Below are 13815 nucleotides of genomic sequence, written 5' to 3'. Positions count from 1 at the left end.
ATTAAATCTTTTTTTATCCATAGAAATAAAGTATTTAGGCATATCTAGTCTTCACTTCATATTTCGATCCATGAAGTTTATTTATTTGCTACAGCTGATAAAAAATCGTTTTGGACGATGCTTATGTAGAAAGCCTTTTTTTTTTCTAGTATTTCATTGACTAGCTGTTCGTTCTTTTTTTCTATAGTGGAGATAGTCGCACGTAATGACAGATCACAGCCATATTATTAAAAGCTTGTGGTAAAAAGGGGTTTCGTTCTAATGCCCGAAAATAATATTCTAAAGCTTTGGTATGTTCCCCATTACTTGTGTGGATAAGGCCTATATTATAGAGTATATAACTTCGATCATAGGGGTCAATTTCTAGTCGCATAGCTTCATAATAATTCTGTAATGCTTCCGCATAATTTCCTTCAGATTGAGCCGACATCCGTTACGGTCGTCATTCGCTTTAACGAATTCTCCGTTTCAGAACCGTATGTGAGATTTTCATCTCATACGGCTCCTCCTTTAGGTGCATAATGAAAATAATAAATATATGGATATGGAAAAATTTGATGTCATTATGAACTAAGCGGGGCTAATGTTTTTACAAGAAATCCCTAGCCAACCTTCTTGTAAAAGATCTTTTCTTACTACCAAGTGGATTCATATTCATACTAGATAAAAATAAAAAAGGAAACTCTAACAATTTCTTTGTTCTCAACGCCCCTAAATTTCCAGGAATTAGTCACTTCAACAGTCTTCAATGGTTATACGGGTATCCAAAGTACGGACGAGATGGATGTTTATTGTTCCAACCATTTTAATTAGTCCCAATCCCAAAGAAGAAGAAAGAAAAGGAATCTTTTTGAAGAAAGTTTTCGTGTTGTTGATTTCTCGGCGTAGTGCTTCTTCCCCTGTGCCTCCTATTCGTATATTGTATTAGTCTAGTAGGATTGATCTGTAATACGGGAACCATAGGTAAAAACCTTTTGCTCAATACTAGAATTCATAATTGAAGCATCTAAGGCTGCACTAATCGTGGATACATGACAGAAGGGATTGCTTTTTTATATTATAAACTTCACCTTCAAAAGCGTAGATTTTTTTCAATACTCATTTTTTTCTATTCCAAATCGGTGAGAAATAGAAAAAAATGATAATGATAATCAAATCGCACCATCTCTGTAATAAGTAAATGCCTCTTTTTCTCCGGAAGTTGTCGGAATGACTCGTAATAAGATATCGGCTACAATTGTAAAGGTTTTATCAATAAAATTTCCATTTATACGCGATCTTGGCATAGGTAGTAATCCATTCTATAACTCTTTTTATTTCCTTTAACTTTTCTTTTGTGAGAAAATTTTCTCACAAACAAAGGAATTTTATAGTACGAACTAACATAAAAGCGGACTCGTTTTTTATAAAAAAATATTCTATCTACTTCCAATTTTTCCGATCAAAAAAGGTATCTATTAACCATAATCTAAAAAACGATGAATAACTCGCTATTCACCCAGGTACTCAGTCATAATCCTGATGTCGGAGAGATGGCCGAGTGGTTGAAGGCGTAACATTGGAACTGTTATGTAGACTTTTGTTTACCGAGGGTTCGAATCCCTCTCTTTCCGTACTTTCAACTAAATAACCAATCTTACGTGATTGACCACAACGTATCAAATCAAATAAAAAAAATAGATAAAAAATCTACATTTCTTTGCTATGGAAAATGCTGGGAAGAGCAAACAAGGGATCCAAACCTCCCTACCAATCTATGATACATGAATAGGAAAAAGATTCCCCGACAAAATCCCTTACCTTGTCCCTTTTTAGTTTTAATCAAAAAAGCGGGCAAAGGGGAGTTGTCCGAACTCTTGTTTTTAGTGATTTTTTTTTACTTCACTTAGGTTTTTTAAGTCTGGCGAGAGTAATATTCTACGACAAGCAATTCATTTATTTTCAAACCGACGCATTTCCTATCTATTATTTGATTGACTAACCCTTCATATTGGAATGTGTGAAGAGTCAGATGGTTTGGCAATTCCTCGGGGGCAGATGACTCAAGAAGATTTTGAACCAAAGTTCTAGAGTTTTGTTCATCCTTCACTGTAATAATATCTCGGGGTTTGCATCGATAACTTGGTATATCAACTATACGACCATTAACTAAAATATGCCCATGGTTAACTAATTGGCGCGCTTGAGGAATAGTCAAAGCCATACCCAACCGAAAAAGGATGTTATCCAAACGCATTTCAAGTAATTGTAATAAAACTTGACCCGTTGACCCCTTGGCTTTTCCGGCGATACGAACATATTTAAGTAATTGGCGTTCTGTAAGACCATAATGAAAACGCAATTTTTGTTTTTCTTCTAAACGAATACGATATTGAGATTTTTTTCCGGAGCGTGATTGGTTTCTAAGATCGCTTCCTGCCCTAGGCCTTTTACTAGTTAGTCCCGGTAAAGCCCCCAGACGGCGTATTTTTTTAAAACGAGGCCCTCGGTAACGTGACATAAAGACTCCTTTTTTTATTGAAATTGTACAAAAACTAAACAAAATTAAAACTGAACTAAATGATAATGATAAATAACGTAAAATCCACTCCAATAAACTATTGGAATACAAAGAGTCAGAAGATATATTCTCTCAATATACAGATTTTTTTTATTGTATATACAATATATATAAATCAATAAATCACAAAAATTTTCCTTTATTTTCTTCATTTATTTTGCCAAGATCTAACCCTTTTACCCCAATATATATTCCTATATGGAAGTTTATATGACATAATATAAATGGCGTGGTAACTCTTGGAAAAAGGTGAAAGAAGTCTTTTCAATCTTATTTTTTTTGAAAGTACATTAAAAATCATGTAAAAAAAATGAAAAACTATGTAAAAGCCGGCTATCGGAATCGAACCGATGACCATCGCATTACAAATGCGATGCTCTAACCTCTGAGCTAAGCGGGCTCAACTAAAATAGTGTATACAAATTCACTAAACTACTAGATCGTATTAATTAACTATTCTATTCATATTTTTCCTTATCTATTTAGAATTCATCATATTTTCGATATTCTAGAACAGAATATAGCTCAAATAAATAGTGACTATCATTAAATAAATAAAACAAAACCTTAATGAATTAATATAATATAGCAATATATCGACTTTCTAATTTTGATTTCATGAGTTTCTAAATAAGAAAATTTTAATTAGACCGGAAAGCTTTTTTTTTAAGTTAAATGATATCTGATTTGAAATTCTTGGTTTTTTTGTTCTAACCTCATGCAATTATTATTATTTGATACTTTTTCTCTTTTTATATTCTTTATTATTTTATAGAATTATTAGAATGAATATTCGAATATTCATTTCGAATATAATTTTTTAGAATTATTCGAATTTCAAATCTACGAAGTAGACTTATAATCTTTTTCCATTGCACATTCTAGAATTCTAAGTTTCAATAATGATCATAAATTTCTTTTCATGGAAGTAAAAAAAACGAATCGACCGTTCGACTATTTCTTAAAATTGAAGACAACGATGAGAAAAGGAAGAACATATATATGTTCTCTAATATATAACCATATTGAATTGCAAATACAAAAATGATAGAATCTTTGTTGATTAAACTAAATCAATATGGATGGGGCTAAAAAAAATGCAAGAAGATACCAAAGAAATAAAATAAGTATCTGTATGTAATGAATTCCAAGGTTTCGTCATAAGAAAAAGTGGAAAGACATCATAATGAGATCCTAATCTCAAAGCAAAAAGGGGGATATGGCGGAATTGGTAGACGCTACGGACTTAATTGGATTGAGCCTTGGTATGGAAACCTACTAAGTGATAACTTTCAAATTCAGAGAAACCCTGGAATTAACAATGGGCAATCCTGAGCCAAATCCTGGGTTACGCGAACAAACCAGAGTTTAGAAAGCGGGATAGGTGCAGAGACTCAATGGAAGCTGTTCTAACAAATGGAGTTCAATCCCTTGTGTTGAATCAAACGATTCACTTCATAGTCTGATAGATCCTTGGTGGAACTTATTAATCGGACGAGAATAAAGATAGAGTCCCATTCTACATGTCAATACTGACAACAATGAAATTTATAGTAAGATGAAAATCCGTTGACTTTTAAAATCGTGAGGGTTCAAGTCCCTCTATCCCCAACCCTACTCCCTAAAAAAGTCTGTTTGACACCTTACCCTTTTTTTAGTTATTCAAGAATTCATTGATCTTTTTTCATTCATCCGACACTTTTACAAACTCGAATTTCTTTTCTTATTATATACAAGTCTTGTGGGATATATCATACATATACAAATGAGAAAGAACTATCGATTTGAATTATTTCGAATCTAAATAATTTTTCATTCTAAAACTTAGAAAGTCTTCTTTTCGAAGATCCAATAAATTCCCGGTCCAAAACTTTTTTCATTTACTACTTTTGCGTTTCTTTTAATTGACATAGACCTAAGTCATCTCATAAAATGAGAATGATACTTCGGTAATGGCCGGGATAGCTCAGTTGGTAGAGCAGAGGACTGAAAATCCTCGTGTCACCAGTTCAAATCTGGTTCTTGGCATAGGGCAGAGGACTGAAAATCCTCGTGCCACCAGTTCAAATCTGGTTCTTGGCATAGGATTGATTAATTTTGATAAGTTTATAGTCTTCAAATTAAACGTATCTTTAGTAAAAAAAGTGCAATAATCCTTTATCCCCCTCTCTTTTTTGTTCATGTTGTGGATCCATCCGTTCAAAAAAAATGTATAAGACTTTATACCTAATACATATTCGAAAGGAAAGTTCTGGTTGAAAGAATAAAAAAAAGTAAAAAAAAAGATCTATATCTATCTATCTATATCTATCTATAGTATCTATCGTTGAAGGGCAGAAATACCCCCAAGATTCATTAGATTAGATACAATAGAAATAGAATTTTAACCCCCCCCCATTTATTGTATTGCTTTCCAATCTTATTTATTCATTCCCAGTTATGTGACTAAAGTTGACTAAGTTATGTGCGCGATACAAAGTTCATAATGCAGAACTCTTTTTTTTTTTTTTAGTTCATCCTATTGGCTCGGCTTTTAGGAAAAAAGTATCTTTCAAATTGGAGATTAAGCTATCTATAATAATATGAATAAGACCTTAATTCTTCTGTTTGTTTGATCTAAAAACGACTCGAATTCGAAATATTCCGCGAAGGTCCGTAGTTGTAGAAACTAAGACTCATTTTTATCATTCAAATTTTTTATCATTCAATAAGCATCTTGTATTTCATAAAAATTGGGGGCAATATAATCCTTACGTAAAGGCCACCCTATCCAACTTTCGGGCATTAAGATCCGTTTCAGCCGCGGATGGCTATCATAAGTGATTCCTAACATATCATAAGATTCCCGTTCTTGAAAATCCGTACTTTTCCAAACCCAGAAAACAGATGGAATTCTGGGATTACTCCTGTGAGTAAATACTTTTATGCAAACTTCTTCCGCTTGATTGACACCATATTCTATTCTCGTAAGATGATACACACTGGCTAAGAGGCCACCTGGTGCCACATCATAGGCACATTGGGAACGTAAATAATTGTAACCATATACATATAAAATTACAGCAATAGAATGCCAATCTTCGGGCTTTATTTGTAAAGTCTCTATTCCTTGGTAATCGAAGCCCAACGATCTATGAACCAGCCCGCGTTTGGCTAGCCAAACGGACAAAGTGCCCTGCATCTTTTTTATTTCCCCCACACCTTTTTTATATAAATTTAAGTATTTCACATTTACCATGAGTTCTAATTTATGAAGATTTTTTTCTTATTCTCTCAAATCCTCCCTAATTCACTAATTCGTGGGAAGATACTGGGCTTTTGTATTTAAAAAATGTTTCAGTAGAGATCTCTGAAGTAGATGATGGTGGATAGAGTAATTCTTGATCATAATTTCCAGTCTGTGTACTGCGTACAACAAAAAACTTGTGATTGGTAGTAAAACACCGATTACCCCGTTGAGGTCTAATTCGATCCTTATAGATTTCTCTAGCTATTTTCTTACGAAGCTTTGTTATAGCGTCTATAACAGCCTCTGGTTTAGGTGGACAACCCGGCAAATAGACATCTACAGGAATTAGCTTATCAACCCCTCGAACAGTACTATAAGAATCGGTACTGAACATCCCCCCTGTAATTGTACACGCTCCCATAGCAATAACATACTTTGGTTCAGGCATTTGTTCATATAATCTCACTAAAGAAGGAGCCATTTTCATTGTTACTGTACCTGCTGTTAAAATAAGGTCCGCCTGTCTAGGACTTGATCTTGGTACTAGCCCATAACGATCAAAGTCAAATCGGGAGCCTATTAATGAGGCAAATTCAATAAAACAACAACTGGTACCATAAAGAAGCGGCCATAGGCTGGAAAGTCTTGACCAATTTGAAAGATCATTTAACGTAGTTGAAATAACTGAGTTTTTTGTTGTTCGATCAAGTACGGGAAACTTAATGGAATTCATAATTGTTTCAATGGTTTTTTTTTACTTTTTTTTGATTGTTATTGTACAAGTATTCAGGAAACGAACTAAGACCATTCCAACGCTCCTTTTCGCCATGCATAAACTAAACCAAGAATTAGGATAAGCACGAAAATGAAAGCTTCTATAAAAGCGGATACCCCTAGTACATCGAAACTCATTGCCCACGGATACAGAAAAACGGTTTCAACATCAAAAACAACAAAAACTAGAGCAAACATATAATAACGGATTCTAAATTGTAACCAAGCATCCCCGATCGGTTCTATACCTGATTCATAACTAGAAAGTTTCTCCGGCCCCTTCGTAATTGGAGATAAAACCCCGGAAATTAGAAATGCCAAAACAGGAATAGCACTTGATATTATTAAAAATGCCCAGAAAATATCATATTCGTAAAGCAGAAACATAGACGAACTCCTATGAATGTGGAAAAAATACCCGCTTAGTCAATTCCAATCGGAGTGGATTGGGCAAGGTATATATAACTCTTGCGTCAAAACAAAAATTCAGGTTAATCGAATCATTTATTTTCGTTTGGTTGCTGTGGTAGACGTCTCCTTTTAAGATTTATTGATTGTAATCTTATTTTCAGTACACTTATTACTTAATATTTCCATGTTTCTATTACTAATAGTTTCTCATATTAATAATATAATATTAATATGATTAATAACTAGTAATTTTTTTTATTTCTGTTTCTTAAATTTGCTTTATGTTTTATTTAAAAATAAAACAAATTGATAAAAATATCTTCGTTTTTAAAATTATGACGTATCAAAAAATCCACTTACGACTATGAAAATGAATGAATAAAAAACGTTTATTCTAAATTATAAGTATCTATCTAGATATATCGATAGATAGTGATTGGATCCACTGAAATCAAATTTGGTTTTCCGTTTTATTCTGAACGACCCCCAGGACTTATGGTTTAGGGTCTGGGAGTTTTTTTTATGAACCAACAAATTGAAAGTAACCAGTTAGAAATAAAGAATACAATAATAAGTCAAAAATTATCCAATTATTTGGATTTGAATGTCATTTATTAGAATAAATTTATTAGTTAGGGCTATACGGATTCGAACCGTAGACCTGCTCGGTAAAAGAGCTCGAACTTATTATTATCAAAATGATTCGAACTCTTTCAAAGACCCAACATGCATTTTTTTTTGCATTGGGCTCTTTCATTAACTGATAGAAAGATCAGTTAGTCTACCATATTTTTTCTTAAAAAAAAAAGATAAGAAATGGTTCCAAGTACTCTGATTGATTATTTTTTAATTCTATAATTCTAATACAATACAGAATAACTACCAAAGTGTTTCAAAGAAGGGTTCTCTTGACGTAGGTTTGCTTTTGGTCTAGATCAACTTAAGTTAAATATAGTCTCTAACATCCTGATTAAAAAATCAAATATGAAACTTGCTACACCTTAAGGTTCATAGGACGAAAAGATCATTTTTGAGTTCCTTATACTCATTCTGCCTAGCATTAAGTAGACTGGGTATTCACCCTATCAATATCTCAAATCAATGATGGGTTCTATTAATTCCCTACCGAAATGGGGTACTTTAATAGGACCTAATGTCAGGCTATTGTTCTCCTCTTTTTCCTAAAAAAAAGTCATGGAGTAAGACATCGATTTATTAATAAGATCAATCAATTGGTTTGATTGCGTGATGGACTCCTCTGAAAAACTTTGGCGCACGTGTAAACGAGGTGCTCTACCTAACTGAGCTATAGCCCTTGTGTTTATGATCCACATTTTATCTTATCATGTAGATAATTTCTTGTCAAGATTAATATTATATGATCGAACATTATATCTCTTTCATCTCGTTGTTTATTGGTATTGCTTAGAAATAATATTGGATTTATAATCCTATCGATGTGATAAGTATCCCCGTGCCTTCTCTTTACGATGATAAATAACCTACTTAACTCAGTGGTTAGAGTATTGCTTTCATACGGCAGGAGTCATTGGTTCAAATCCAATAGTAGGTATAACTTATTAGACACCATGATCAATGGTGTCTAATAAGTTTTTGTAGCCAGCTTTTTTTTTTTTTTTTTCTCGCTTTTGGATCCTATTTTTTTATACGTCAGCTAGTTACAAAATCAAATCGTATTGAGAGCCTCGACGCGTGTCCGAGCTCGTCTGAGAGCTAGATTTGCCTCAATTGTTTGTCTCTTGCCTTCAGCTTTTCTCAAGTTCGCCTCTGCTATTTCAAGAGTTTGCTGAGCTTCTTGTGGATCAATGTCACTATTCTTCTCTGCATCATTTACTAAAATAGTAATTTCATTATTGCCTATTCTAGCAAAACCGCCCATCAGAGCCATTGTTAACCATTGGTTATTAAGGCGTATTTTCAAAATACCTATATCAACAGCTGTGGCAATCGGCGCGTGATTTGGTAATACGCCAATTTGTCCACTATTAGTAGATAAAATGATTTCTTTTACTTCTGAATCCCAAACAATTCGATTCGGAGTCAGTACACAAAGATTTAAGGTCATTTCTTCAATTTACTCTCCATTTCTAAGTTCGTAGCCTTCGCAGTAGCTTCATCGATGTTACCCACTAAGTAAAAGGCCTGTTCAGGAAGAGAATCAAATTCTCCGGAAAGGATCAAATTAAACCCTCTAATTGTTTCCGCTAGCCCAACATATTTTCCCGGAGAACCTGTAAATACTTCTGCTACGAAAAAAGGTTGTGATAAGAAACGCTCAATCTTTCGTGCTCTTGCGACGGTTAAGCGATCCTCTTCGGATAATTCGTCCAACCCCAGGATAGCTATAATGTCCTGAAGCTCCTTGTAACGTTGTAAAGTTTGCTTTACTTGTTGCGCAGTTTCATAATGTTCCTCGCCAACGATTCGAGGTTGTAGCATAGTTGACGTTGAATCTAAAGGATCTACCGCTGGATAGATACCTTTAGCAGCTAATCCTCTTGATAGTACGGTAGTCGCATCTAAATGTGCAAATGTGGTGGCAGGAGCAGGGTCAGTCAAATCGTCTGCAGGTACATAAACTGCTTGAATAGAGGTTATGGACCCTTTTTTCGTAGAAGTAATTCTTTCTTGTAAAGAACCCATTTCGGTACTAAGGGTGGGTTGGTAACCCACAGCAGAAGGCATTCTACCCAATAAAGCGGATACCTCGGATCCTGCTTGTACAAAACGGAAGATATTGTCGATAAATAGAAGTACGTCTTGCTCATTAACATCTCGGAAATATTCTGCCATAGTTAAGGCAGTCAGACCAACTCTCATACGAGCTCCCGGCGGTTCATTCATCTGACCGTAGACTAGGGCTACTTTGGAGTCCGCAAGGTTTAGTTCATTAATGACTCCAGATTCTTTCATTTCCATGTAAAGATCATTTCCTTCACGAGTTCGTTCGCCTACTCCACCAAATACGGATACACCACCATGAGCTTTGGCAATGTTGTTGATCAATTCCATAATTAGTACTGTTTTACCCACGCCAGCCCCACCGAATAGTCCGATTTTTCCCCCACGACGATAAGGGGCCAAAAGATCTACTACTTTAATTCCTGTTTCAAAAATAGATAAGGTTGTATCTAAGTCTATAAAAGCAGGCGCGGATTTATGGATAGGAGATGTTGTGAGAGTATCGACAGGACCTAAATTATCAACAGGTTCCCCAAGTACATTGAAAATTCGTCCTAGAGTCGCTCCGCCGACTGGAACACTTAGAGGATTTCCCATATCAACCACGTCCATCCCTCTCTTTAAACCCTCGGTCGCGCTCATAGCTACAGCTCTAACTCGGTTGTTTCCTAATAATTGCTGTACTTCACAAGTCACATTAATTTCTTGACCAAGCGTATCTCGACCCTTAACCACCAGAGCATTGTAAATATTAGGCATCTTGCCCGGGGGAAAGGCTACATCCAGTACCGGACCAATGATTTGGGCAATACGTCCCAGGTTGTTTTTTTCACGTATTGAAACCGCTGGATCCGAAGTAGTAGGATTTATTCTCATAATAAAAAATATGTTCAATTTTGTTGCGAAATTTTTCGAATACAGAAAAAATCTTCGTATAGTAAATTCATTGGTTAATTCAATAATAAATGGGAGTAAGCACTCGATTTCATTGGTACCACCCAAGCGAATATGCAATTCAATTTTTTACTTAATTAAATTTCAATGAAGGAATAGTCGTTTTCAAGCTCAACTAACCAAAACCTAGTTTTAAAATAAAAAATATATGAATAAAAAAAATTTTTGTGGAAAGTCTTTGATTTATTTGTCATAATAGGCAAGACTTTGTTTTATCTAGCCAATTCCGAAATGGAACTCTATTTATGATTCATTATTTCGATCTCATTAGCTTTTTTTTTTTCATATTTTCATTTTAGCATATCCGGTTATGCGTCCCATCGATATCAACCCCCCCCTTGTTTTTCATTTTCATGGATGAATTCCGCATATTGTCATATCTAGGATTTACATATACAACATATATTACTGTCAAGAGTGATTTTATTATTATTTTAATATTAAATATTTCGATTTATAAAAAGTCAAAGATTCAAAACTGGAAAAACAAGTATTAGGTTGCGCTATACATATGAAAGAATATACAATAATGATGTATTTGGCGAATCAAATATCATGGTCTAATAAAGAATCATTCTGATTAGTTGATAATTTTGTGAAAGATTCCTGTGAAAAAGGTTAATTAAATCTATTCCTAATTTATGTCGAGTAGACCTTGTTGTTTTGTTTTATTGCAAGAATTCTAAATTCATGACTTGTAGGGAGGGACTTATGTCACCACAAACAGAGACTAAAGCAAGTGTTGGATTCAAAGCTGGTGTTAAAGAGTATAAATTAAATTATTATACTCCTGAATATGAAACCAAGGATACTGATATCTTGGCAGCATTCCGAGTAACTCCTCAACCCGGAGTTCCACCTGAAGAAGCAGGGGCTGCGGTAGCTGCTGAATCTTCTACTGGTACATGGACAACTGTGTGGACCGATGGGCTTACCAGCCTTGACCGTTACAAAGGACGATGCTACCACATCGAGCCCGTTCCAGGAGAAGAAACTCAATTTATTGCGTATGTAGCTTACCCATTAGACCTTTTTGAAGAAGGGTCTGTTACTAACATGTTTACCTCAATTGTGGGTAACGTATTTGGGTTCAAAGCCCTGGCTGCTCTACGTCTAGAGGATCTGCGAATCCCTCCGGCTTATACTAAAACTTTCCAGGGACCACCTCATGGTATCCAAGTTGAAAGAGATAAATTGAACAAGTATGGACGTCCCCTATTAGGATGTACTATTAAACCTAAGTTGGGGTTATCCGCGAAGAACTATGGTAGAGCAGTTTATGAATGTCTACGTGGTGGACTTGATTTTACCAAAGATGATGAGAATGTGAACTCTCAACCATTTATGCGTTGGAGAGACCGTTTCTTATTTTGTGCCGAAGCTATTTATAAATCACAGGCTGAAACAGGTGAAATCAAAGGACATTATTTGAATGCTACTGCGGGTACATGCGAAGAAATGATGAAAAGAGCTATATTTGCCAGAGAATTGGGAGTTCCTATCGTAATGCATGACTACTTAACAGGGGGATTCACCGCAAATACTAGTTTGGCTCATTATTGCCGAGATAATGGCCTACTTCTTCACATCCACCGTGCAATGCACGCTGTTATTGATAGACAGAAGAATCATGGTATGCACTTCCGTGTACTAGCTAAAGCTTTACGTCTATCGGGTGGAGATCATGTTCACGCGGGTACAGTAGTAGGTAAACTTGAAGGAGACAGGGAGTCAACTTTGGGCTTTGTTGATTTACTGCGCGATGATTATGTTGAAAAAGACCGAAGTCGTGGTATCTTTTTCACTCAAGATTGGGTCTCACTACCAGGTGTTCTACCTGTGGCTTCAGGGGGTATTCACGTTTGGCATATGCCTGCTTTGACCGAGATCTTTGGAGATGATTCCGTACTACAATTTGGTGGCGGAACTTTAGGCCACCCTTGGGGAAATGCACCGGGTGCCGTAGCTAACCGAGTAGCTCTAGAAGCATGTGTACAAGCTCGTAATGAGGGACGTGATCTTGCAGTCGAGGGTAATGAAATTATCCGTGAGGCTTGCAAATGGAGTCCTGAACTAGCTGCTGCTTGTGAAGTATGGAAGGAGATCACATTTAACTTCCCAACCATCGATAAATTAGATGGCCAAGACTAGAAATTAGATTAGTAATTCACGTCCGTTTTATTAGTTTAATTGCAATTAAACTCGGCTCAATCTTTTTTTTACTAAAAGGATTGAGCCGAGTTTATCTAGTGTATATACTGTTTTTGATAGATACATACTTAATCTAGATATACAAAATCTGAAAAAAAAAGAAGATTAAACACAACTACACTTTTGTATTGTAGTGTCCACAAGAAATTCTATACGAAATATGGATTCTTAGGATTTTTTTATTCTTTTTTTAAGTTTCGTGTCAGGGCTTGAACCAAGTATCCCCACTTCTTCTACCCATTCTGCATGTTGTCCTTTTCTTTTCATTCCGTATTGGAATAAAAACCTTTTTTTTATATTAGTATACGAGATTTTACTAAAAAAGTTCTTCATATCGTTATATTCATAAGCGAAGAACAAATATTTCTTTTTTTTAATGAGAATTTTACACAATATAAGAAAATCCTTATTTTCATTTAGAATTGAAATTTATTAATTTCAATTGCTTTTACTTAATAATCTTAGCAATTAGCAATTGCATTGACATGCTTTGCTTACTCTGAATAGAAAATGAACTATTCAAATTTTTTTTTTTGCATTTTTCAATTTTTTCATTGAATGACTATTCATCTATTGTTATTTTATTTTCATGTAAATAGAGGCCAGAAGCTCTATGGAAAAATCGTGGTTCAATTTGATGTTTTCTAAGGGAGAATTGGAATACAGAGGCGAGCTAAGTAAAGCAATGGATAGTTTTGCTCCTATTGAAAAGACTACTATAAGTAAAGACCGGTTTATATATGATATGGATAAAAACTTTTATGGTTGGGGTGAGCGTTCTAGTTATTACAATAATGTTGATCTTTTAGTTAACTCCAAGGACATTCGGAATTTCATATCGGATGACACCTTTTTTGTTAGGGATAGTAATAAAAATAGTTATTCTATATATTTTGATATAAAAAAGAAAAAATTTGAGATTAACAATGATTTGAGTGACCTAGAAATTTTTTTTTATAGTTATTGTAGTTCT

General features: G+C 34.7%; 3 protein-coding genes and 4 non-coding genes across 7 annotated transcripts; 4 read left to right on the top strand and 3 right to left on the bottom strand.

Moving 5' to 3' along the window:
* Nucleotides 1–745: 745 nt before the first annotated feature.
* On the bottom strand, nucleotides 746–961 carry LOC117126287. The gene is given in 1 exon segment (XM_033274190.1): nucleotides 746–961. A coding segment is annotated over 1 exon segment (216 nt).
* A 565-nt stretch (nucleotides 962–1526) lies between these two features.
* Nucleotides 1527–1613, top strand: TRNAS-GGA. Its single transcript has one exon. It is a non-coding gene; the product is annotated as a tRNA-Ser (tRNA).
* Nucleotides 1614–2887: 1274 nt separating this feature from the next.
* TRNAT-UGU lies at nucleotides 2888–2960 on the bottom strand. The gene has a single exon. It is a non-coding gene; the product is annotated as a tRNA-Thr (tRNA).
* Nucleotides 2961–4515: 1555 nt separating this feature from the next.
* On the top strand, nucleotides 4516–4588 carry TRNAF-GAA. The gene has a single exon. It is a non-coding gene; the product is annotated as a tRNA-Phe (tRNA).
* A 3886-nt stretch (nucleotides 4589–8474) lies between these two features.
* TRNAM-CAU lies at nucleotides 8475–8547 on the top strand. The gene has a single exon. It is a non-coding gene; the product is annotated as a tRNA-Met (tRNA).
* Nucleotides 8548–8617: 70 nt separating this feature from the next.
* Nucleotides 8618–10991, bottom strand: LOC117125991 (ATP synthase subunit beta, chloroplastic). Its single transcript, XM_033273132.1, has 2 exons — nucleotides 9074–10991; nucleotides 8618–9008 (listed from the first exon to the last, which is right to left on the bottom strand). Exons 1-2 carry the CDS (start codon nucleotides 10551–10553, stop codon nucleotides 8662–8664), a joined length of 1827 nt encoding a protein of 608 aa, XP_033129023.1. The 5' UTR covers nucleotides 10554–10991; the 3' UTR covers nucleotides 8618–8661.
* A 180-nt stretch (nucleotides 10992–11171) lies between these two features.
* On the top strand, nucleotides 11172–12782 carry LOC117125990 (ribulose bisphosphate carboxylase large chain). Its single transcript, XM_033273131.1, has one exon. The coding sequence runs from the start codon at nucleotides 11322–11324 to the stop codon at nucleotides 12780–12782; it is 1461 nt and encodes a 486-aa protein (XP_033129022.1). The 5' UTR covers nucleotides 11172–11321.
* Nucleotides 12783–13815: the final 1033 nt, after the last annotated feature.

The sequence above is a fragment of the Brassica rapa genome, chromosome A06 (genome assembly GCF_000309985.2).
Source record: "Brassica rapa cultivar Chiifu-401-42 chromosome A06, CAAS_Brap_v3.01, whole genome shotgun sequence".
In the NCBI taxonomy this organism is placed as follows: domain Eukaryota; kingdom Viridiplantae; phylum Streptophyta; class Magnoliopsida; order Brassicales; family Brassicaceae; genus Brassica; species Brassica rapa.
This window is presented reverse-complemented; position numbering and strand designations above follow the sequence as displayed.